This window comes from Pseudonaja textilis, chromosome 3 (assembly GCF_049901715.1).
Source record: "Pseudonaja textilis isolate UNSWEBS1 chromosome 3, rPseTex1.2, whole genome shotgun sequence".
In the NCBI taxonomy this organism is placed as follows: Eukaryota; Metazoa; Chordata; class Lepidosauria; order Squamata; family Elapidae; genus Pseudonaja; species Pseudonaja textilis.
In genome coordinates, this window is record NC_141992.1 from 153,717,537 (window position 1) to 153,732,473 (window position 14,937).

At 37.1% G+C, this 14,937-nt stretch overlaps 1 protein-coding gene across 1 annotated transcript in view; it reads left to right on the forward strand.

Moving 5' to 3' along the window:
• Positions 1-2,598: 2,598 nt before the first annotated feature.
• COLEC12 (collectin subfamily member 12) overlaps positions 2,599-14,937 on the forward strand; it is a 92,461-nt gene continuing 80,122 nt past the window's right edge. The window contains exon 1 of the mRNA XM_026699337.2: positions 2,599-3,106. Within this exon, the coding sequence (XP_026555122.1) occupies positions 3,100-3,106 (7 nt within the window). The 5' untranslated portion in view covers positions 2,599-3,099. The remainder of the gene's footprint in view (positions 3,107-14,937) is intronic.

Genomic DNA, 14,937 nt, shown 5'->3' on the forward strand with positions numbered 1-14,937 from the left:
TGGATGGAGGAAGATATAATGGGTACATCAGTACATTATTAAGGGCTTGATTCTTATATTTTAAAACATTTTAAAGCTCCTAAAATACTGTTCTGTCTCGCCTTTCCTCTTTCCCAAAATATGAAAGAGTACAAACTCACACCAACACAGGCAGGCAAGCTGGCTCGGACTTCACAGAGTTAATTCTTTGGAACTGATAATATTCTTGGCATTCCCACATGTCCTGCCTGCCAAGTCTGAACTGATAAAGTTTTACTCACAGAAAATCACAAGGCAGTCCACAAAAATAGTCATTCATGAAGAAAATCTGAAGTAAGGTTAAACTTTGTCCCGAACAAAGTTTCAGGAGAAAACACACCCACTTTTATCCCCTGTGGGGTGTGGCTCAATGCTTCAGCTCACTCTCTGACCCTCCCACGCCTCCTACGTTGCTGCTCATGTTTCTCCCTATGACGCTGCTTAGGATCGAGCCAACACTCTTCCTCTTTACTTCCTGTCAGGGGCTGCTCCGATATGCCTTCCTTCTGATTAATCTCAGGCTGTTCCTCTCGGTTGTCTGATGGAACCTGAGGCATTATCAGGGAGGAAGGTCCTGGGGAGGAAGGCACTACCAGAGAGGAAGGTCCTGGGGAGGAAGGCATTCCCAGTTCCTCCTCCTCATCTTCCAGGTCCTCTTCCTCTGACAGCATAGGCTCGGGAATTGGGGCCATAACAAATACTGTATCCTTATTAAACAAACATGCATTCACAAGTGTATTGATATGACATCCTTAGGGTACATAAAAAAAGAAAAAAATTACAACAAAATGCTGGATTTAATCATGGTGGGGTTTGTGGGGGAAGGGAAAAGGGGCTACAATACAGTCTACCAATTAAAGAAGAGTTGACTAAGCTGTTTGTGAGTCTATCTGTGCATGTACATGTAATTCATGGAGTTACAGTCACCATTTTCTTCAATCTAATGGTCTCCAGAAATGTTTGATTACAGACCTCTTAATTCCAGCCAGCATAACCAGGCAATGAGTTATGGGAACTGAGTTTTGGGGGATTGTTTGCAAGGCAAAAAATTGAAGAAGGCTGTGCCAGAGAATTTCCTGATCCTGCAGAAAAGACTCTTGTGAGACACACACAAAAATGGAACAGCTTTGTGCTGCTCTGAGCAGAACTCTAAGGCTCACATATTTGGATCCAATACAACATCTACTTGGAAGGAATTTGTCTCTCATTTCAGGGAGAGAGGTGCCTGCAGCATGCTGAATGTAAAAAGGGGTTGGCTTTAATTTCATGGTCATGGCCACCATCTTGACATTTTTGACTCCATAGAGGTCAGTTCCACGGGGAAGGTCTGTTTCAGTGTGAGATCAGCTCATGATATCTCAGACTGCACAGATGATATGACAAGATAGAATTAAGCAGAAGTAATTTTCAATCATCAATGATGTACAGCTAATCCATGTTTAGCAACTGCCTTGTTTAGGGACTATTTACAGTTATAACTGTATCCTTATTAAATGACTTATTAAAAAGAACTTTGTGACCAATCTTTTCATTTACTGCCTTTGAAGGTTTATAAAGCGAAGGAAAACTGAAATAAGAACATAAGCACAGGTTTCACTTAGCGACCATTTAGCTTAACAATCAAGTTGCAGGTTTCAATTGTCGCTAAACACAAGCTATGTGTAGCTGAAATCATGGTGAAACTAGTATTTTAGTTAGTAGTAGTTGTTTTTTCATGCATCCAGAGAAATATACCGTACCCAACATAAGCAAAGGATATGAGTCAGATGTGGAGAAGAAGGTGCCCATTATTTATTTTATTTCCCACTTTGGTGCAATAAGAGTGAGTCTTTTCTTATTCCTTATTCTTTAATTTTTTTAATTGTTTTAAGCTTATTCCTTAATTTGGTGGCAACTATAGGCAGTAATTATTTGTTATTTGCTCTAGAGTCCGCTACTTCAAGATTTACAGTAGTCAAACTGATGTTACGATGCAGAATGGACTTAAAACTCTGTACAGTCTGTCCCAGTTGCATGGGTTTTCAAAACACAGCAAACCACAAACAAGCCAACCATGTTTTCTTGCAAGGGAAGTGTGTTCATTAGGAATATGCATAATGGTGCAGGCAAACCAAGTTTTCTGAGAATGGTTCATGTGCCTGAAACAGGAAGTTCTGTAGATTCTTTTCTGTTCCTTAATGATAAAGGTCTGGAAATTCGCAAGCCACACTTGGAATCTACGTGGAAAATGGAATGTTCTGGAAGAAAGTAGAGTACTTCAAAGTCAAAACCTACTCTGGTGCACGGAATTAGGGACAGCACAAATATTGATTTAAGCAGGACGAAACTGCATGTGTTATTGGTGACTATTTATCTTCTTTTCAAACAAGCAGCCCTCTTCAACAGAGATATCTGCATCCTGGGAAGGGGACCAGACTTTGGAAGGCTTGAAATGTCAAGCTGGGGCTGCTGAGCTTCTCTGTTTCTCATCCTCAAAGTGTTTTGCCTCTACACACCTAAGTCTCTGCCAAAACATTTTGGCCATGCATTTAAGAATCTCTCTGTCCGAGAAGAGTCAACCTCAGAGGGGAGAGAAGGGAAGGGGAAAGAAGGAAGGGACGGCAGCTGATTGTGCAGGAATTTTTCAGGACAGTCTGGAGCTTTTGGGAAGCTGATTTAGGAGAGAGAAGAGGGAAGAAGTTTCTTCTCCTCATTCAAACTTCGCTGGAGGTTTATTATTACAGTCTCTTTCTTGCCTCACTTTACAGTCCAGCTCGTGAAAGAGGCGGGGGGAAAAGGGAGCTGCAGGGGGGGGGGAGAGAACTGTGGAGCCAACAGCTTTCTCTCCTTTCCAAAACTGAGCAGAGAGGAGGGGCAGCAGAGGCTGGTCTCCTGAGCTTAGGCCGGTCACGAGAGTGTAAACTTCGGACTCCTTCAGACGGGCTGAGCGAGAGGTCAAGAGTTCCATCCATCCATTCATCCATCCTTGCTCCTGATCAGAAGAACCAGGGCACCCGGCATGGAAGTCCAATAAGGAGTTTTGGGTTAACATCAGCAAATTCCTCCAGCATCTGAGTTTTCTATGTGACCGCCTGTGCCAACATGAAAGGTAAGCCCATGAGTGGGTGTTTATTTCAGAAAGTAGGTATTGGAATTTGCTGGGTGGCTGTGAAAGAGCAGGAGGCTTGTCAGCAGTGAACATGGGCTTATTGTGGAAGCAAATATGTTTGCAAAAGGGTTTGTGTTTTGTGTGTGTTTGTAAGAGAAACTAAAGCTGAGTGGATTGCTAGTCATTAAGGATGAAAGCTGCCGTTTGTTCTTAAGGAAAAGCCCAGGTTCAGCTTCTTGTAAGTTGTTGAGAGACCCCTCTTCGGGGTTTGTTTTTTAATTAAAAAAAAAAAAACCTCTGTCCAGGGGTGCAAAGTGTTCACCCGCACGATTTCTGCTTTCTGTAGCACATATTTCTTGGCCACTTATCTAAAAAAAGTTTTAAAACTTGCCTCTGCAGTTTTGGGAGAGACCAGTGGGGGGTTGCCAGCATTTCGTGATGTTCTTCTAAACATCTGGCAGTGATTAGATTCCAGTAGAGGCTTAACTGCCTTATGAAATATATTTGGCATTTTTTCCCTCAAGATCTATATACTGGAAAAATATTTGGCCTTTGCTGTGCATTGCATATGCCGAAAACTCGAAGTTTACAACCAAGCTGCCCCCGGACCAGCTTTTGAATCACACGTTAAGGGGAAAGCATTTCAGGTCCCATTGCTTGTGTCATTCAAACCTCCCCGATGAATCTTCTCTTTGGTACATTTAATAAAAAAAGATACATTACAATGTACATCTCATTAATGAAAGTAATAACGCTCCATGTAATCTGCAGAGTAAGCACAAATCTCTATACACCCTGGGATCAAATGTTTTCAAAGGAAGAGGAAATAATTGTGAGCTTTCAATTGTAGATTTTCAGTAATCTTAGTAACAATGTGGATAAACACGCATATGTATGGATATGAGGAAAACTGATCCTAGCATGCTGTTTGAAGTGTGGTATGAGGCTGTTGATGCCAAGAAGGCAGGAATAGGGATTGTTTTTTCCAGAGACCAATAAAAACACTATTCAGTATAGTCATTGGGGTTTTTTTGTTTGTGCCAGAGAAGCAGCCTATGGGGAATAGTATTTAGTTCTGCTAATCCCACACACATGAAAGTAAGTTTTGAATATCATCTGGTAATGAGGATGTAATAATTATCATAATGATAATAAGAAATTAAAATTATTTTTATCAGTAAAACCACCAGGGCTCATATTTATTTTTCATGCTCCTACCAAGATCAATGTGATGACATTAGCAAATGAAAAACATCGCATGTTTGCTTAGTAAATAACTTAATAAGGTATTTTCATAAAAAGTGAAGATTAAGACCTTTTTTTCAGAATAAAGAAGGGAGAAAATGTTATCTTTTTGGTCTTTATTCTAAATGCTAAACACATTACTGTAATACCAGCAAGAATTTTACTTGATTCATGCATTTGTATATAATGTAGATCATGATGGATCTTCGCATGATAAAAACATTGCTCAGTGATTGTTATTCATTTATCTAGCTTGCATACACGATAAACTGAAATGAGATATCAGTTGCAGACAGATCAGTTGTTAAAGGAAAGTGATTATTTTCTGCCTGAATAATTGCCGTGTTAACTCTAACCTAGGTTTATGCAGGCTTGTTTTATCCCACTTAGCCAATTTCAATTCAGTTCTATGTAGGTGTTGAGTAAAATAGCAGCACTGGTAAGATCTTTCACTCTTGAGCAATTTAGTCAGATACATTAAAATATATTGTGATTAAATTGTTCAAATTTTATGCAGTATTCCAAGGCTAACTCTGCCCATTGCCAGGAGTTTGATCCTGACCAGCTCAAGGTTGTTTCAGCCTGCCATACTTCTGAGCTCAATAAAATAAGGACCCAGATTGTTGGGGGCAATATGCTGACATTGTAAACTGCTCAGCAACTGCTATAAAGTACTATGGAGTGGTACATAAGTCCAAGTCCTATTGCTATTTTAATTTTTAGTATTTGAGATTTTTGCTAACTACAGTAATGTTCCCCATTTCTTTCAGAACTCACAATTAATGTCTTGTTGCAAACATTTCCAATAATTTTGGAATTTTTTTTCAGATACCCAGAATAATATTAATATAATTTTAAAATTAGGGCTTCATGAAAATATCCTTCAGTGAAAATAGCAAATGAACTGGTTAATCAAGTATTATGAAAATTATCTGTGGTGCCAAAATGAATATGTTTCATAATATTGTATCCTAATTTAGCTAATTTGGTTATCTCTCCTGGCACCCTGTCTTTGTTCTTGGACTTTTTAAATTTAGTAGAATTTAAGCCTTAGTTGTATTATATAGTTGTCTCTATTCCAGCATTCCTTATCGAGAACTATAAACTATCAAAATAATGACATTGGTAAATATATGTAAAACGGATGTTATATTTTTCATTATTTGCATGTTAATATTATGTGACAAATAACCTGCCTGATGCTCAAATACATGGGATCACAATAAAGATAAATTGTGAGTTTTTCATTGCGTTTATGTCTTCTAAAACTGGACAAACTTGCATTGACGAAGAATACTTCTTTCTTTCTGCCATGATATTTCATAGTGAAAGATTTCATTCTTGAAAAATTCAACTTCTTTTCTAAATTTCAACTTTTTCCTCAGCTATTTCATAAATGGCTGACCAAAAAAAGTAAAGAAAGAGAAACGATGAGAAAATTCTTATGAACAAAAAACATGACTTTCATTCTCTTACTCCTACCACTGTTAGGCCATGGTCTGAGATAAATATTTCCAATCATTTAGGCCAGGGCTGTCAAACTCCCGAACTATGTCAAGTGCTGGCCATTCCCCTGCCTGGTTTAGTGAAGGGGGAAAAGTCCCAATACGTCATGTGATGACGATGTGATGACATGAGTTTGACACCCCTGATTTAGGTGGGAAAAAAAATCATACAACACAGTATAGTGATTTTACAAATGGTTGCCAAATGAAGCCAAATGATTATACTGGAAAAGAATGTGAAATCTAACTTTGTTGTATTATCACGTAGATTTATTAATGAAACATATAAGCAGAGGCTATAAAACTACTATGTAATGTAGTATACATTCTTAAGAATGTAAACATTATATGGCAAAAATACAGCTGTTTCATGTTTTCTAAGTGAAAGCAAGAATATAGTTGTGGTTAAATGGACATGAGAAAAATTATTTAATGCTTTTGGCTGCAATTTTATCACAGTATTTAGATAGTTACTAGTGACTCAAATTTTAAAAATAAACTACCTTGGTCCTGAGTTTTAGTAACTAAAAAAACAAAGATCTGCAAAGAAAAGATAGTTTTAGAAAATAATAGTGAAACAGTGCATTATCAACTAGTATGATATGGTTTTGCAGCCAGATTGAATTTCTCTTGTTGGGGGCAGGGAGGGGGGGACTCTTGGTTTCTTGACTAAAAGATGAGGCTAGAATATGCTTTCTTTTAGCTTTCCAGGCCCAAAAGGAGCTGAGTATTTATCAAAGAAAGTTCTCTGTATTGTTCCTTTAGTGATATGAACAGATATGCACTTATGTTTCCCCTTACTTTAATATTATTCTTAGGAGTCAGATGATGAGATCTGTTCCTGACTAATGGATAGACTTTCAAGTTGGAGTCAATATATTTGAATTCCGCATTTGCACATCCCCTTGTAATTATGAAACTTATGATGCAGACTCTAGGTGTGTGCACTTACCTGAGCACACATGGATCAATGGATTAGAGAGATTAAACTGAAAACAATAACCTGGAGACCCCCAGTTGGATTACTAAAGAGCCTTAGGGATCTTGTTCTTACTAACTCCTCTAAGGTTTTTCTCTCTACCCATCTTATGTTGACTTTCCCATTATTAAATTTAAGGGCTCCAACCTTTGTGTGGGTTTGGGCATATTGACTTTCATTTGAGTGGGCTTGTCCATTCACAAATGGTTACTAGGATGAAGTGCAAGTTCTAAAAAAAGTCTCGAGTGAGGCTTGTGTAGTGCTTGAAAGAAACTCCTGTAAGCTTTCAATAGCAATAACACTTAGACTTATATACCACTTCACAGTGCTTTTACAGCCCCCTCTAAGAGGTTAAGTCAGCAGATTGCCCCCAACAATCTGGGTCCTCATTTTACCGACCTGGGAAGGATGGAAAGCTGAGTCAACCTTGAGCTTGGTGAGATTCAAACTGCCAAATTGCAGTCAGCCGGCAGTCAGCAGAAATAGCCTGCAGTACTTCATTCTAACCACTGAGACCATGATGACATATTGGTTAAGTTCACAACATCATGATAAATCAAAGGATGATTAACTTGCCTTTTACTTAGATGGTTTTTAACTTAATGCATTCAGTATATTAAACTTAATGTGTGACTTTTTAAAGTAAGCTATACTTGGATTATATGACTGTGTCTCTTCTTTCTGTTATTTTTTTAAATAATGAGAAACTATGATGTGCACTTTTAGTTTGCTGAATCCATAATTTCATTTCCTGACCGACAGTGTAATCATAAAAATATGCACATTTTGTTACAAATGTATGAGTTTTGTAACATAATAAAGCAACATACCCACTCTGCCAGCACCAGGAGATCATTCTGATATTCACATAATGTTAAAATAATTTTTAGTTTACATTTTCTTGAAATATCCTAAACAATTACCCACATAGTGCAAAAGACAAAACCATAATATAATTGCAGTTTTTATAAGGGTGATATTTATTCGAGAATGCAATAAGTTTAATGCTGAATGTAATATTGGTTCAGAAAAATCTGAGAAACAAGTGAATGTGGCATGCTATCTACACAAATTTCAGGCTGCGGTTCTTCTATGCAGTTCAGGAAGAAATATCTGATCTGGTTTCAAAAGTTAAGTTCATCCTAATTTCCAGAGATGGAATTACCATTTTCAGATGTTCCAGTAGTATATTGCCAAAAGTGAAGTTCTGAATTTTATTTATTCTGCCATTTGAAGCTAGTTGCACAGAAATCATTGGAATTATGTTTACAGCATTGGAATTATTATAGCCTTGAAAAAAAATATTGTCATCTTAATTCTCAATACTAAATCGGACAGCCCTTTGAAATAGAAACAGAATGCCATAAGAACTACTAAAATTCTATTCTTATAGGAATATATAGAAAGCTTGACAGAGTTTTTCTCTCCTTATATCTGTCTTTATGTCAACAAGAGTCAAAGCAGGATAATCTTGAGTTTCTCTCTCACCTCTTGCTTTTTACTAGACTAAATTGATGTTTTCTTAACAGTTGTGGGCATCTTTTTTATAGCTGACTACTCCTGTACATTTCTTTCCCCATTATCTTCAATCCCTGGTCTATTTTGTAAAGAAAATGCTGGCATGGTGTTATGAGAACCAGCTACAGACTCATCCCTAACACAGGCACATGCACACACACACACACCTTGTTTCCTGGCATCCCAAGGTCACGAGATGACCACAGTCAGGATTCCTGTCTTGTCTATTGCATTGTAGTCTGAACTGGGAACTTGGTCATGACAAGTCTTCATCTGGAGATTCACTGTCTATTGATAGTGGTGGCAGATCATGGTATTGGGACTTTGAAGGAATTTCAGATGAAACATATATATGTACTAGGCATGAGTTATGAGTATCTCTTGTGCTTTCCTATGACTTTGCACATTCAGGGTAGCTCTCTCCCAGTGAACCAGATATTCTAAGTATCTCCTCCTGCACTTAGAATCTAGAATGCACTCTGCTTCTTAATCACTTTCCTAATCCTCCAGAAGTGGAGAACAGATTTAAAATTCAGGGACCCTCAGGCACAAGCAGTGACCAGTGGAAGAGCAAATGAACTTTCATAGAAGCAGATAATTGTAACTGGGAAGGGATCAATGAACTTTGAGTCCAAATTTTGGGGTAGGAAAAAAGTAAAAGCTTAGTGGAAAGCCACATTAAATCTCCTGCTGTAACCTGAGCACCCTTTTCTTGTGTCTGCCTGCAGCATGCTTCTATGCAAACTTTGTCAAATCTAGCTCTTTCTTTAAGATGAGCTGAGAAGCTTGCTTTTCCTGCAGAAACTCCAAGGCACAAAGAAAAGCAGCTTTAGGAATTCTGGAGAGCAAGATGTGATGGGTAGTGACCATAATTTGCCTGAAAGGGAGATGAATATATTATCTAAGAAAATTTTGCAAGAATCAACAGTTGGCGTGTAAAATATCTGTATAGATATTAGAGATTTTGAAGAATAAATAAAACATTTCCTCAGGTTATCATCTGATACAGGGTATGAGCTCTTAACTAGAATCTGTACTCTTGGATTCAGATTGATGTTACACACTCAATGAGGAGGCAGACTTCTTGTTTCCTCCTTCTCCTCCTTCTAAAAACCATCAGATAACTTTGTATTTTTCCAAAAAGGAAGGGGATTCAGTGACTGGAGAGGAATAAGAATGGGAAACTTGTAAACAGTGCTGTGGACATCTTAAGGGTGGAAAGAAATTGTGGAGTCTCTTGGTGCCTTCTGAGCTTAATTGTTTGCTTGCATACATTATCATTACTTGACCAGCAAGTAATGTGCTACATTGTCTGATAATTAAATATCTGCAAGCAAGCAAACAAGCTCAGAGACCACCAATACACTATATACATTCCCCTCTATTGGAAAAGAAACTGTTCATCGCTTCAGTAAACATCTGTATTGTGGGTTTGCAGCCAATCAATACCCAGCACAATGGGTGCACATAAGTAATCTCAGACATATAGTAGCAAAGATTCTGGATACTAATTTGTTGTCAGCTGCAAAGGTGTATCATGTTGCAAAATAGCTCTAGTTCAAAAAGCTTTTCTATCAATTGTTTCCATAATGTAGATTTCTCTAGTAACTTCATGGTAGATGTTAAACTTGCACGGTGGTCTGATCTGTGAAATTGGTTGTGGCTTCCAAGTCTATAATAAATGAATATTGCATTTCCAAACCTGAGTCTGAATGAAGAGTGACAAAGAGAATATAATATACTTTTCTGTTGTCAGTTTCCTAATCTCTTGTTGATTGTCTGAGGCCACCCTGGCCATTCTGTTGAGAGGGAAGCCTGCTAGATTTCCTGAAAACAAGTATTTGGAATGATTGGGCACTTACTATGTGGTTCCACTGGTGTAGCACTTTACAACTCACTCAGCGGCCTCTATTGTAGCCCTGGAAATCTTGGCCAGATTTCTGAAGGGTCCACAGTATAAACTTAAACTCTTTCCTTCTCTTTTTATCTGCTGGGAACAGAAATCTTTTTACTGATCTTGTTTGTATGGGTTCTTTCTCCATGTCTCAACTTTTCCAAACACATTGACTGACATACAGTTTGGAACAGCTCTTTAAAGCTTTCTGGGTGTCTTGTTTTACTGACTCTCCAGCAAGTCCTTCTTAAAATTAATCAGGCCTGGATCATTCCATGACTGTTCAGTTACAATAGTGATAATAAAGTACATTTACGATTAACCTTTGCACTTACAATCTTCTCAGAACTGTAAAGCAAAGGGAAGCTGAAGTAAGATCATAAAGATAGTTGTGGTTTCATTAGTGATTACTTTGAAGGTCCCAGTTGTGCTTCCTAAATGAGGACTACCTGTACATGACATTTCAGCACCATTGTATCAAGCATTTAAATATTTTACAGTGCATTATTATTATGACTCAAATATTGGTTATGCAAGTATCGCAAATGTCTGTACAAAAAATTATGCTGCAAAACTGAAATTTAAGTGCAATGGTTATGCAAGAATGTCATTGGCTTTATGAAAATAAATATTTTTAATATGGAATAAATATTTGAGCATAAATGATATGTCTTAATTTTAACCAGACTGAAATATTTACCAAGAATTTTAAATAGAAATTTAATTCCATTGTATATGTATGCATACACAGCTAGAAAATTCCCTCTGTACATGTACTGCAACAAAGATAAATTATAATTGAATCATTAAATTCCACTGTACTTTTTTCCAATAAGGATCAATTAAACTGAGAAATTAGTTAAATATTCTTAAAATATTCTTGGTAAATTCAAATTCTTCATTGTTAACTTAATTGAAACTTCCAGGAAACACTTTACTTCCTTCAGAACAGCACAAGTTTAATACTAAGTTTCAAAACCTATTCATGTATATGTGATTAAAATTCCAAAAGCAGTTGGTGATAAAATTTAGGATAAATTTAAGGGCCACGTTTTCTTTTAGCGGTTCTCAATTTCTGAGTACTTTTTGTTAAAATCGTATTTGAGTTATTTATATTTTACAAGAATTTAACCCGTTTACATTTGCCAAGAACTACATTAATAAAGCTTAGCAGTGCTATTGTAACAGTCCCACTGAAATCATCTTGAAATCCAGAAACTGACCGACTGTCGAAGAAAGAAAAGGATTTAAATCTATGTGCATATAAAATATTGCTGTTAGGTTCTAATTTTCTTTCTTGAGTTCAATGACTTATATGCGGACATATATCCTACAATTATATAGACATGTATCATCAGTACAGAAATTATGCTATTTTTGCTTCACATTTGTTTTTGTTGATACAAAGAAATTTGTTTTGGATGGAAACATATTAATTAACCTTTTTCAAGACATTGCTTAAAAACAACCACTCCTGGAAAATATGAAATCAATGAATTTAGTGTTGAATTAGAACTGTAGAGAGTCAGAGTTGAATTCTTATTTAACTGCGTAGTGATTGCAAATGTATTCTGATGATATTCTTCCTAAGTCTTCTGCTAACAGTGCAGACTCCATACTTTATAATCAGACATTATTTGTTGGTCACCATCCATTCTGATTGCTATTGTGTTGGCAGGTGCAAGTCAGTTTTGCCCTTTTTTCCTCTTTCCTTACTGTGACCCATTGAATATTTGTTTCCATATCTAAACAGAGAAACAGAATAACCATGAGCAGGCAAAAAACAATGGGAGCGTCTTCCACTTCCTTCCGGCTTCCTCATTGATTTTCCTTGTAGGAAGCTGATAAGAAGTGTTATAAACGATAATCATAATAGCACTGAAGTGGCCACAGCTTTGGCAAGTTTCCAATCCCATTGGAGTTATGGGTCTTGGGATTTGGGTGCATATTTTAATGTTGATTCAAAAATTGTTGCCTTATGATGTGCTGTTTTGCCTAATTGAAGGTTACATTCAAACATGAGGCTTTAATACTGGTATATGTAATAAATTTAAACAACTTTGATTGTTCAATACAAAACTTGCTGAATAATAAAACCTTGCAGTTAGACTGACTTAAAATTGATTTAAAAACTTGGAAACCACCTATTTTTGTATCTTAATTTCTTTCTCATTCTTATATCTTCATGCCAAAAACACTGTTCCTTAATTATTAATATGAGAGATCCAGCTTGCTAGAACTAATTCCTTCTGCTCTACAAGTTCATTTCTCTTAGTCTTGCTTTCAGCCATTCTTATAGAATAGAATAACAAAGTTGGAAGGGACTTTGGAGGTCTTCTAGTCCAACCTCCTGCTTAGGCAGGAAACCCTACACCACTTCAGACAAATGGTTATCCAATCTCTTCTTAAAAACTTCCAGTGTTGGAGCATTTACAACTTCTGGAGGCCAGTTGTTTCACTGATTAATTGTTCTAACTGTCAGGAAATTTCTCCTAAGTTCTAGGTTGCTTCTCTCCTTGATTAGTTTCCATCCATTGCTTCTTTTCCTACCCTCAGGTGCTTTGGAGAATAGCTTGACTCCCTCTTCTTTGTGGCAGCCCCTGAGATCTTGGAACACTCCTATCATGTCACCCCGAGTCCTTCTTTTCATTAAACTAGACATACCCAGTTCCAGCAACCATTCTTTATATGCTTTAGCCTCCAGTTCCCTAATCATCTTTGTTGCTCTTAACTGCACTCTTTCTAGAGTCTCAACATCTTTTTTAAATGGTGGTGAGCAAAACTGGATGCAGTATTCCAAGTGTGGCCTTACCAAGGCATTGTAAAGTGGTATTAACACTTCATGTGATCTTGATTCTGTCCTTCTGTTTATGCAGCCTAGAACTGTGCTGGCTTTTTTGGCAGCTGCAGCACACTGCTGGCTCATTGTTTGGGAAGAAAATACAGGTAATCCTTACAATCACAAATGAGCCCAACATTTCTAAGTGAGAATAGAATAGAATAGAATAGAATAGAATAGAATAGAATAGAATAGAATAGAATAGAATAGAATAGAATAGAATACTTTATTGGCCAAGTGTGATTGGACACACAAGGAATTTGTCTTGGTGTAAATACTCTCAGTATACATAAAGAAAAGGTACATTCATTAAGAATCAAGAATCATAACGTACAACAGTTAATGATAGTCATAGGGTACAATCAACAATCAAATCATACTAGGAAACAGTCAAGTTGGGGGGGATGGGTGATAAGGAGTGGTGAAACATTTGCTATGTGAGGTTTGCCCTACTTTATGACCTTTCCTGGCACAGTTGTTAAGTGAATCACTGCGGTTGATAGGTTAGTAACCCTGTTGTTAAGTGAGCCTGGCTTCCTCATTGACTTTTCTTGTCAGAAGATCACAAAAGAAAATCACATGATCTTGCAACACAGCAGTGGTCATAAATATGAACCAGTTGCCAAGTGTCTGAATTTTGCTCACATGATCTTGGGGATGCTAGAAAGGTTGTAACTCTGAAAAATAGTCATAAATCGCATTTTTCAATACCATTGTAACTTTGAACGGTCATTAAGTGAACTTTTGTAAATCAAGGACGACCTGTGTATGGTCTTACACCACTTACTTTTTTTCATGTTACACAACTTCCAGTGAATGCTATAGCTAAATGAATGTTTGACTCTAGATCCAATGATCAGTCAAGACATTTTGTAATCTCGCAAGTTGTTCCTTCTAGTGATGAATATTTTTGTTGTTTCATACTTTTATTTCTACTTGAGGCTCAGATCATTTAAAAGATCCAATTCAAATAGGGAGGATGAGTGCCCGAAACCAGCAAGAAAGCTTGCATAGTGTTTGTCCAATGAAGCCTATGGGAGCAACTGATCCTTTTGTTACTGATTATGGGTCACATCTGTTTGTTATGGCAGCCACCTTAGCTTCCAGTTGTCTGGCTTTGTGAAGCTTATGCTGGCATGAGAACGCTTTAGCATTCGTCGTAACCTGATTGTTTTTCCTGAATAATTGAATATCCGTTTCTGTTCACAAATCATTAATATTGAATTTCTCAGAATCTTTGAAAACCTCTTTGAATCCAGACAACATGAATTTCCTAGCTTACATATACAACAAAGAAATGTTGAATCATATTTAATTAAAAATCATTATAAGGATTTGCCATAATTAAAGATGTATTCCTGCAGGATCACATCTCAAGATCATACCTGACTACAAAAGAAGGTCTGGTTGTTGAGATCATGCCAAGAAAAGCAGCTGATTGTTCCACATTTTGGAGAGCTCATGGCAGGGACATGCTTTTATATAGTGCTGCCAGCCCATTCCTCATTGGGTCATGGTTTTTCTCCCGTTCCTTTCCTAGTTATTCTTTTCTTACCACATTTAGCTTAAATTAAAATTGTTTTCCTGTATTTATTTATACTACTCAGTTCTTGAATTCTGGGAATTATATTGGTAAGTTCATGTAGTTTTCTTGGCACTCTTTGTCAGAAGTAGCTGCCACTGTCGTCTTCTTAGTAACTGAGACAGTTATTGGCCCAAAATTATCCAGATGGCTTTATGCCTCAGGTAGGACTAAACCTGATAATCTCCTGGTCCCTAACCTGGTTCCTTTAATCATTACACAAAACTATCTTTCATATTATGGATAGATTTTTATCATCGGTGCTGGTA